This window comes from Cavia porcellus, unplaced genomic scaffold (genome assembly GCF_034190915.1).
Source record: "Cavia porcellus strain 051 isolate PalLab524CR breed Dunkin Hartley unplaced genomic scaffold, mCavPor4.1 scaffold_9, whole genome shotgun sequence".
Taxonomy (NCBI): Eukaryota; Metazoa; Chordata; class Mammalia; order Rodentia; family Caviidae; genus Cavia; species Cavia porcellus.
The window spans coordinates 27,577,633-27,588,814 of NW_026947492.1; the positions used below are offsets into that span (position 1 = coordinate 27,577,633).

The 11,182-nt window shown below is 47.1% G+C and overlaps 1 protein-coding gene across 1 annotated transcript; it reads right to left on the bottom strand.

Moving 5' to 3' along the window:
- Positions 1-1,736: 1,736 nt before the first annotated feature.
- Spata19 (spermatogenesis associated 19) lies at positions 1,737-6,669 on the bottom strand. The gene is made up of 7 exons (XM_003472548.2): positions 6,484-6,669; positions 6,253-6,309; positions 5,781-5,873; positions 5,527-5,618; positions 3,230-3,307; positions 2,687-2,779; positions 1,737-1,904 (listed from the first exon to the last, which is right to left on the bottom strand). Exons 1-6 carry the CDS (start codon positions 6,559-6,561, stop codon positions 2,695-2,697), a joined length of 483 nt encoding a protein of 160 aa, XP_003472596.1. The 5' UTR covers positions 6,562-6,669; the 3' UTR covers positions 1,737-1,904; positions 2,687-2,694.
- Positions 6,670-11,182: the final 4,513 nt, after the last annotated feature.

The following is an 11,182-nucleotide window of genomic DNA, read 5'->3' on the forward strand; positions in this document are numbered from 1 at the left end:
GCATGGTTGAAAAAGAAAAGTTTGAAGCCAGAAGACCAGGCCAGGGTCCTAACACTGTCCCATGACTAATGCAACTTCAGTATTAGTCATACTCAGCCTCAGACTCCTAAGAAGGCGTCTCCAGGAAAACCCAGAGGTAACCTGGAAGGTAAAAGCAGAACATAGGAGGAGTCTCAGCCACTGATGCTTACAGGGACGGCAAACTACACACAGCCTGTCCTGAACATAAAGCCTCCCACCGAAGGCCCGTCCTCCTCAGCTCCTTTCACAGAGCACAGAGCCTACTCAAAGGCAAGACACTGCAGTCTAAAGAAGCTAAGCCAGCATCAGAGCCAGACCTAGATGCGGCACATGGCCTGAAACAATCCAAATGGGAACTTAAAATTACACAGATAAATGCTGCAAGACTCCTAAGGGAAAGAGTGGACGGTGTCCACAAGCAGATGGTGACGTAAGCATTGAACTGGAACCTCTAGCAGAAAAACCTAAATGCAATGTCAGAAGTAAACAATGCTATGCAGAAATGAAACCTGTCTTACCGGGGTGCATCAGAGGACCAGACAAGACTGATCAAAGAGTCAGTGAGTTCTGAGAAGCAGCCATAGGAGCAGGGGCGTAGCTCAGTGGTAGAACACATGCTTAGCACCTGCAAGGCTCTGTGCTCAATCCCAGCACTGAGAAAATGCATCAATAGAAAGCACCCAAATGGAAAAGCAAAGTGGAAAAAAATGGAACAGAATTTCCAAAAACTGTGGGCCAGTTTCAAAAGATGAAATGTGTAATGGGACTACCAGAAGGAGAACACAGAGAGAAAAGAACACAGAAATATTCAAGATAATAATAGCTGAGAAGTTTTCAAAATTTAAGACATATCAAACAACAGATCCATGAATCTCAGAAAATAGCAAGCAGGATAAATATCAAAAAAAAAATCTATGGCTGGTCATATCGTTCCAGCTATGGAAATAAAGGCAATGTCTTAAAAGAAACCAGAATTTTAAAAAAGAACCTTTAGAGGAGCAAGGATAAGAATTACAACTTTTATAGCCAGGCATGGTGGCACACGCCTATAATCTCAGCACGTGGGAGGCTGAGGCAGGAGGATCACTGAGCAAGTTCCACGCCAGCCTGAGCTACAAGGTGAGTTCAAGGCCAGCCTGAACTGCATAGTAAAACCCTGTCTCAAAAAGAAAAAATTACAACTTCTCAGAAACCATGCAAAGAAGACCAGACTGGAGTAAAAGAAAATATCTCTAACCTAGAATTTGTATCCCTCAAAGGTGAAAACCAATAGGGATGTTCTTCCACAAACAAAAATTTAGGGAACCTATCAGTTGTCCATGTGTACTTCAGAGAGGAGAAAAAGTATACGACCCCAAACTGTGATCTACAAAAAGTGAGACGCTAGAGAAGGAATGCATGGAGCGAAGATAAATACATGAAGCGCCTCAGCACACTTCCCTCAGGAAGTCTTCCCTGCCCCACCCACACCAGCACCCTCCTAGGAGTCCAGGAGCACCCTCACTGCCTACGTCACATGTACTGGAATGGCCCGTCCTCTCCCCCTCAGGCTGCCAGCACTCTATCCCCAGAGCCCAGAGCATTACAGGAGAGGAGAGGGCAGGGGAGGAGGAGGAGGGGAGGGAGGGAGAATGGGAAGGAGGAGGGGAGAGCATGAACAGAGGTGGGGGGGGTGCTGAATGGCAAAGCATCCGCACCAACACAGGAGCCGACTCTCAAATAGCGATCTCTTTATTAGCAGTTGGGCAAGAAGATTCTAGGGCTGCCTCTGCCACAGGGCTCACACTCTGGAGTCCCTGGGCCAGGGTCTGCACCCTTCAGGTCAAACTGGAGGCACACATCCCTCTGTCACAGGCTGTCCCTCTGACCTTGAAGGTTCCAAGCTGGGGAGCAGAGATGAGACCACAGGCATAGCATGCAGCTGCCATGCTGCCCTCTGAGCTTACCGCTGCCCGTGTTCCCAGAGTATGGTCTGGATGACAAAAAGCCTTGAGGGGAAAGGCTGTGCTATGTGAAACTGGGATGGAAGCTGGGCTCCTCTCCTCCTGACGTCAGCCCGGATGGTGCCAGGCCTAGGGCTGGCTGTGGGCAGAGTGCTTGTGCAGAAGCTGTACACAGTCAGTGTGTGGGAGATGCTAGTGTCACAGCTCCTTGGCCTTCTTTAACCAGGTTGAGGCCAGCTGTGAGTAAATCATGCCAGTGCCACCTCTCACCTGGCAGGGTGGGCATGGCTTGGGTCTTCCTCCAGCCAAGGTCATGTAGACCCCTGCTATGACCCCAAGACAGGCACCCCCTGATTCATGGCAGTTCCCGCATCTGTCCACCCCCTGCTGCCTCTGTGATCCTGTGACTCAAAGTGAGGTCAGCAGACAGCAGTGGCCCTGCCCAGGAACTGTCAGAAAGGCAGAGAAACCCCTGCAAGGGTTCAGTGTCAGTGCCACAATTAAGTCACAGAGACAACCTGTAATGACCACAAGCCCTTCCGGAAGTTTAGTGGAGGCAGTGTAAGGAGCCCAGAGCAGCTGCCCCTCCTGCCCCCTGGCTGCAGGCACTGGCCCCTCACCAATAGGAAAGGCTAAGCCTTCCCAGCCCCGTGCCAGCTCAGTGTGTCACTGCCAAGGGTGACCTCCTCCTCGGCCCAGGCCTCACGCGCCATCCTGCTCACCTGTGCTCCTAGCAGCTTGTGAAGGAAGTTCTGACACCTGAGCTAGATCTGACACCCGAGTCCTGCGCTGAGTCACAGGTCAGGTGGGATAAGCTGCAGGAGACAGTGGAGAGAGGTCAGGGTCCAGGCCCCAGGTCACATTCCCAAACCACAGCTCCGAAGCAGGGGCAGTCCCCACCTGCACCCTGGTCCCAGGGCCCTTCTCTGTGTTGTCAGGCACTGTGAGAGCACAAGACAGGACAGCGGCCCCAGGAACTACTCACCCCTGCCTGTGGGTGCTGTGTGTTTCTGGGGCCTAGACACAGCCACCACACTGACCCACATCCCCAGCATACTATTTTTTATTTTGAGGCAATGTCATGCATGGTACATTGCCCAGGCTGGGCTCAAATTTGCCATCCTCCTGCCTTGAGCTCACAGAGTGCATCTGCCCCAGGCCCACTTGCCCCTGTGTTGAACACCAAATGGAACATCACTGGTGCAGACCCAGCAGCTGCACCCCGAAGCCCATCGGTAGCAGGATCCACTCGCTGAGCAACTCACCTTCGCCTCACCTGCTCTATCCGATCTTGCATGACCTCGCCCATCACCTCGCCTGGCACTTGGAAGATGCGGGTGTGGCTGCAAAATGCCATTCAGATGTGTGGGTGCCGAGTGTCCTTCTGATGAGGTAAAATGGAACTGCCAAGCCAGATGCCCATCACCATGAGCTCTGGAGCTGGCCATTGCTCTCTCGGAAAAAAGGCTTTTACCAAGCCGGCACAGCACAGTGCCCTGAAAAGTCATGCTACACAGACAGCCAGCGCTTCCAAGAGTTAGGGAAATGGGTACCCGCAGCTCACCTTCACCCATGTCGGGAGGACGGTGGCCTGTGCACTTTTCCCTTCTGAAGCCCACCCTTAACTCCACAGTCTGCTCTTACATTCACTAGCCTGCCACGTTCACTACGCTTTAGAGAAGCATCGAGAAAATTATATCTCAAGCAAGTGACAGGCCCCGCCTGGCTTCTGTTTTTGCTGTACTTCATCACACTTGGCCAGCCTTCCACTCTTTGGCCCACTTCACATCGGTTTTGATTCCATGTTCTGCTCTTCCTCAAAGGCCACCATTCTGTCCTCTGAATGCCCACCGCTGTGTCCACTGACATTTCCTTCCTGGCTGATGCTACGTCCTAATGCTTTGGGGCATCCCACAGGGACCCTGGCAGTGACACCTTCTCCAATGCCCTCAGCCCATGGCAGAGAAAATGTGAGAATGAACATGACTCCTGGGGGGTGGAGCCAAATGTGGTCCAGAGAGACTCAGGACACCAAGAAGAGGGAGTATCCTCAGTCCAGGGAGGGAAGGAGCCCTCAGAACAGGAGAGGATACAGCCTGCAGCCAGAGGCACAGGTGTGTCCAGGGCACAGGGTTCTCCTACTCTCCAAAGCGCCTGTCCTGACCCCTGTGCCTCCGTAATGCCCTGCTCAAGAGCCAGTACAACAGTTACAGCCTTTGTGCGAGAGATCACCTCTGAGAATCCAGCAGCAGGGCCCATGCTTGCGTGACGTGGTGCTCAACTTCCTGGAAGTTGTTCACTTTCACAGGCCTCAACCATCTAGCTTACAAATTGGGAGCTACATCTTGGTGTTTTTCTCTTCCCTGTCTTCCAGGAGGGTAGCACACATGAATGACCAGTGCTTGTCCATGAAAAAGTAGTGATCAGTGCCACTTCACCAAGAGATATGGGTCCCCTGACTGTCTGCCTTCTGAAGGTAGGAAGAGAGGCCATTACTTTAAAATCTCCAAAGAAAATCCAGAGTGCAAAAATTACTATGTGTGAATAATTGACAGGTTCCTAAAGCCTGTCTCAAAATCTTAAACCCAGTTAGACTGCACAAACAAGATTTTAAAACCTTGCAAGATACCATTCGTATGGCACAGGACATTAAGGCCAAGGAACAGGACATGAAGAGTTTCACACAACCACCTCAGACAAAGAAAACCAGATTAAAATCAACATCAGTGACCTGAGGGACCTTGGCAACTTGCTCTCCAAGAGTCTCCAACACCACCTCAGCCACCCCTCCCTGTAAGTACAGACTGTGCTTTGAATGTTCCTGAAATGTGGACACCTTTGGAAAAGATTAGGCAATGAGGACCCCATGCCCCAAAGCAAAACCACATTTTCTCTGAAAGAGACTGAGAAACAGACCTGAGCAAAACCAACCTGGTGTAGGAATGAGCAAAGAACAGGAAACCAGAGCACCTCTTTGCTCTTTTGGGATCATTTAAGCCCAGTCCAGCAGGTGCTGGAAGGAAAGGGAAAGCCTCCAACCCACAGAGAGGCAGCCCCAGAACCTGTACACTCTGCCCTGAGACAGCCTCTTCAGAGCCCAGAGAGGCTGGCAGGCAGGGCTGGGGCTGCAAGAGAGCAGGAAGTCCCTGCGGCCCCCTGCAGGGCTCCTCACAGCTCCTCACTGTGGGTGCTGGGAAACCCACACAGCTAGCTGCAGATGAGAGCAGGCTTTTGCATTTTAAAAGCTTATTTCCTTGTAGCTCTTTAAAGTGCAGTCACTTCTGAACAATTCAAGTACAAAACTAAGAGAATTCTGAAATGTGTTGGGAGGTGTTTAGGAAACAGAGCAAGCCCAGTTTCCCAAACCCTCAAGTCATTTTCAATGCAGGAATGAGCTGGGCTGTGGAGATACCAAAACCTTCCCTGAAGACCCCAAAGCAAGGCCAAGAAATCTCAGCCAAAGGAGGCTGGGCCTGAGAGAAGAGCAGCTGTGGGTGCCTTTGGCTGAGGACTTTGGGGTAAGGGGCCCCCCTCCTGCGCTCAGTGGGAAGACACGCTGTACCTCCATCTTATGAACTGGATTCTGGTTCTCTCCTCCAGGACGTCCTGACTCAAGTTTGCACACAAATCAGCCTTTGAGAGTTGGTGCTTCACCTGGGAAACAAGGCAGTAGTCCATGTGATTACTGGCCACTGTGGACCTGCCCCACGCTACTCGACAACAGCTAGCTAGAGAACTGAGCCCACCTCTCGCAGAGGGCTGTCCTGCCTCTCCCCACACTCTCTGCCCCACGACCATCATCCCAGCCTCTGTTACCACATCTCGGGTCACATGCACGTCTTCGCCATGAGAGGGAGTGGCATTGGTGCACATCTTCTCCTTAATGCCCTTAGAAGCCTCCTCTTCTGTCTGAAAGTGAGCAAGTTCCATCTGAACATGTCATTTGTCCTCCCCTTGCACAACACAAGTGCCATGTGTCTGTACACACGTCCTCCATGGCCCCAATTCCCGCACTAAACTCTCCCATCGTGCCTTTCCTATGAAGCCCAGGGAGCTCCCCAGGACTCCCAAGGTATTGCTGGGACAGCCCTGGGCCGAGATCCCTCCATCAGGAGGCTCGGGGAACAGGGCCAGTTAACAGTGATGCTAGTGCATCTCTTACCAGGACAAGAGTCCCAGAGTTCCCTGGACTCACCTGTAGAGAAGCATTCTCCAGTCCAGATCCCCACCCTGCAGGAGATCAACTACAGAATTTAGGGCACCTGAGTCAGAGAGGAACCTTACTCACTTTTTTCAACCAATGCTCTAGTACAGATACAGTCTCACTTTCCACAGCCTCAATGTCCTGGAACAAATGGATGAGTTAATGACCTTGGAAGCTAGGAACACAGCTCTCCTTACCCCCAGCACTCTCACCAGAACTTAGCTATTATATGATCTCTCTAACATGCAGTAAGGGACACAGGGAGAGAAGATGGATGAGAAACTATTCCACATGGCCACCACCACCTCTGCTTACCGAACTGATCTTCTGTGGGAATGGCAGTCCTACACCTTTCCGGACAAGAATGTACATAATCCATGCTGTAATTATCATCTTCGAACTTATCCCAGGCCTCCTGCCTGGCACTCTCCTTCCATTGAAGCTGTCTGATAGTGCCTATGGGACAGGGAGGGTACGGAAGGAGGTGTGTCCTGATTGGCTGATGGGTGATGATGTGACAATGACCTCCCTTAACCTCCAGGTCAAAGGAGATGGAAAAGAAAGATCAGGGGGTTTCTGTCTTAGTGATGATCCTAGCTCAGAAGTGGAGGGGGTGGAAGGCAAGGGTAAGCAACTGCACTATGAGGCCAAGTGAAACGTAAAGGGCACTGCCCAAATTCTAGAGGATCTCCGGGCAGGGCAGGAGGTGAAATTGATGGCTGCATTCTGAGCAATGCTGCAGCAAAAAGAGAGTTCACAAACTGAAAGAATAAATTTGTAACAAAATGATCTGAACCCTCATTCAAAACAATGTCAGAAGTATTTCCTGTTGTTATCATCACATATTGGAGAGGAAAAGCGCTTTATTGTGCACCAAGAAAAAAATCACACCAAAGATCAGGAGGCAAATTCTCATCGAGGGTATGTCCTTTATTTTTGTCTACTTTATATAAATGATTCAAATCATTAAAATGTACTATAAACAATAAGAAATATGGATATAAACGGTAAAAGTGCCACCTCTTTAAAAGGTGTTTGAGTGTTCTGGTTTTTTTTTTTTTTTCTGTTTGGTGAAAGAATAACATGAAAACAAGGAGAGATTTGTTTCATGACTTCAGAATTGGGGGCATGAAAGGAGCTCAGATCTGTTGCAAGGACATTCAGAGTTCAGAATAACCTAACACAGAACCCAAGGAAAGGGCCAGCTGCCCTCAGCACTACTCGCCGGAAGCTGAGACCTCAGCTGTCCTCCAGGTCCCACAAAGCTGCCGTCCTGTCTCTGCCATGAGCACATCAGCAGCCTCTGGCCCTGGTCTCCTTGTGTTAGGGTGGAGGTGCCTCTAGTTTTCCCCCAGTTCTAATAGTCCATAGAAATACTCATTCTCATTTTTCTTAGGATAATAGAAAACCTGTATCTCTCTCCCTAATGTTCTTAACATAGCACTGTGTCTCCTCCCTTTTCCATCTCAATGTTGTATCTTTCCTGATTTGGGGCGAGGCTGAGAGCTGAAACAACAAACGCCCAAATGCAAGAAGTTTGTGTCTCACTGGTGCAGCTGGTCTTCGTGGCAGCTGTGCTCCCCGAGGTGACTCAGAGGTCCAGGGAAGCTCCATCCCGCACTCATCCTTCTCAGGGCCTGGCCTCCGTGACCACCAGAGTAGGGCAAGGGAGCTACAGGGACCCTGAGGCAGCCCTTCCGGTTTCAGCTCAAAGCCCTTGGGCCCATTCCCCGCCCCGCCCCAGGCGCCAGCCTAGCTCCACGGGAGAGAGAGGACACTGGCAGATGAGACGATCTGTCTCTGTGTCTGCCGCTCCTTCTGAAACTTTCGTGTCCATCCTTATCGAAATACTCTTAGGTTTTAATAGTAAAACATTAATGTGACACAAACGGAAACTACATAGAAGGACAGATTTGGAGACGTTTTACCTTCTCCCCCACCCTCCAGCCTTGTCCCAACACACTTCGGGAGTAAGTTTCAATGGTTTCTAGGACGTGTGTCCTGTGTTTATGTTGTCAAATGAAGCAGAAGCAGAAACGCATTCTTGTTTTTGTTACAATATTAAGAATGCATTTAGTAAAAGATACAAATCCATGAACAGCTCACAAAAATGTCACACGTACTTTCGACCAATTCCCAGATCAAGATTTTATGTATAAACATTCCATTTTTAATGCACGATGTAGCACTTCTAATATTTCAGCAGACCTCTGGGCAAAGCCTTTTGACTACCATTGCCATAGTATGTGCTCTTTCCTCACTAGCTGCTTAGTTGTTGTTGCATAAAACTAGTTTGTTATTTCATCTTTGCGTAGTATCCGCTGCGTTAACTTTATACCAATTATTTATCAAATTTACTATTGGCATGCATTTATGTTATTGCTAGATTTGTGTTTTTAAAACTGAATGCCACTGTGAACATTCATAGCGTCTTTTGGTTGGCATAATCGCTAAACCTTCCAAGTATTGAACAGGGATTGGAATTGCTGGGTCACAGCCTTATGTACAAATGAGGCAAGGTGGTCGTGCCAATCTGCTGCTGTAACAACTACTTCCTATTTCTACCCACACTCAGTATTGTCACATCTGTAACTTTAGACAATCAATTGTAGAGTAGTGGTAATTAATAATAGTTTAATTTGCAGTTAACTGATTGTTAATAACGTTAAGCGACTTTATATCCACTCACAGACACTTTAAAGTATGTTGTGTGCATTAAGTGTCATTTAAAGACTTGTGCCCTTTATTGAACTGTGGGTCTTTTCCTTCTTGGCTTGTAGGATTTCTTTATGTATTGTAGACAGTATTCTATTATCAAACACATACACTGAAATTATTATATCTCACTCTATAACTTGCCCTGCATTCTTTTAGTATTGTCATTTATGGGGCAGATACTCTCATTTTTTAAAGTGAGTTTTATTGAGATGCTAATACAAAAATAATATAAAATTCAGCCATCCAAATTTCTCATAGCTTTATAGAATTATGCAACTAATACAGCAACCCAATTTTAGAATATATCCAGCACCCCAAAAATGTATCATGCTTATTTTAAGTCCACTCCTGTTTTCATTCTTAACCTGCTGATCTGTTTCTAACTATAGATTTGTTTTTTCTGGATATTTCATACAAGTGGAATTACATCATATTGTGCCTTAGTTATCCCTCTATGTTTTTGAAAGCCATCTGCATCTTACAGCTACCAGTAATCTATTGCTTTTTATTGTAGAGTAGAGCAGCTACCTTTTGTGTATCCGTTACCAGCGCACGAGAATGTAGAATTATAGACCATTTCCAGTATGGGCTATTGAGGTGTATGAACTAATGGTCAGCTTGTAACCCCCAGGTGAACAGAGTCAGCACAGTGCTGGGCTGAGGACTGTCGCCAACAGCATGAAGAAGAACTGGAGGGGAAGATGGTGCTGTTGATTCCCCTGAAGAAGCTTGTCGTGCTGGCTTTCTTGATAGGAACTCAGTTGTTCTCATCATCAGAGGAGCTTGGATCCTCACCATCACTGAGGGTGACTGCAGTTCTCTTCAGGGGAACTCTGGTCCTTACCAGCGCAGAACTCTCGGTCTGCTGGCACAGCTCCTTCACCCCACTAACACCGACTTTTCTAGCTTCTGCCATTGGCCTTTGGGCCTTCCCAGGGAAGATCCTTGATATAGACTTGCATGACACATTGCCGCGGGCCCTAGGCCTCCAGCTCGACTCGTGGGTGACATTGCCATGGGCTCTAGGTCTCAAGCAGGACATTGCCCCATAGGATCCAGGTCCTCAGTTGGATTCTTTCAGTCTGCAGTGTGTGAACAAATTTCCTGAACTCTTTTGTGTTTAACAATGGGTGACTACTATAAAATAATCCTATAAATGATGTGCCCTGTATTAAATCTTTTCCTGACTATGACAGCTATTATGAGTAACATTGTAGTCAACGTTTGGGAAGAATAATCTTTTTGATTATTTTATTGCTCTTAGGTAGATTCCTAGAAGGGGTTTGGTAACTGTGTTAATACTTAAAAAAAAAAAAAAGCAACTTTACTAAAACACAATTCACATTCCATAAAATTTACACAAAATATACAACTCAACAGCTTCTAGTATATTTACAGAAATGGGCAATCATCACTTCAATCATCTTAGGATTTTTCAACAGTTCAGAAAAGAAACTCTGTACCTATGCACAGTCAATCGCACTGTCCCTCAATCCTGCCCTCAGCCCTAAGCTATTGCTAATACGTTTTCTTCTTGTAGATTTGCTTATTCTGGATATTTCAAATGAATAAAATCATATGATATCTGGTCTTTTGTGACTGGCTTCATTAACACAATGATCATCTATGTTGTGGCATGCATCATTTCTGTTTATTCATTTCTTTTTATTTTTTATTCATCTCTTTTTATTGCAGAGTAGCATTTTGTTACATGGAGGTACCACATTTCATTTATGCTCTCAGTGTCTAACACTTTGTGATGTGAATAATGCTGGGTGATCATTTGTATATGAATTATATAAACATGTTTTCATTTTTCTTGGATTTATACTGAGCAGTAGAATTGCCATATCATGTTCACTCTTTGTTTAACGTTCTGAAAACCGTGATTTCTGCGTGTCAGTATCGGTTCATCCTCCCACATCACCAGCAACCTTACCGCCCGCTGTTTGATTTCAGCCACCTTGATGAGCACGAAGGGTGTCTCCTCGTGATTTCAATTTCTATCTCCCAATAGGTAATCATTCCGAGCATCTTTTGCACACTTTCTTTGGAGAAAGATCCTTTCCCATCTTATAACTGTATTTTTTGTGTTTTGTTTTATGATATTGTTGAGTTTTACAAGTCCTTTGCATATTCCACATACGAGTGCATAGCAGATACATTTGCCATTCTCACACTCTGTGACCTGTCTCTTCATTTGTTGGTAGCGTCCTATGAAACACAAAAGTTTTGAATTTTGATGAAGTCCAATTTATCTTTTTTATCATTGTTGCCTGGACTTTTTGGGTCATAT

Excerpts from the sequence above, each read along its gene's own strand:
- Spata19 (XM_003472548.2), bottom strand. The coding sequence starts at position 6,561 with ATGATAATTACAGCATGGATTATGTACATTCTTGTCCGGAAAGGTGTA. Across the intron at positions 5,874-6,252 it reads TAGAGCATTGGTTGAAAAAA|ACAGAAGAGGAGGCTTCTAA; the intron begins GTGAGTAAGGTT and ends GCTCACTTTCAG. Across the intron at positions 5,619-5,780 it reads TGCATGTGACCCGAGATGTG|GTGAAGCACCAACTCTCAAA; the intron begins GTAACAGAGGCT and ends CTTGTTTCCCAG.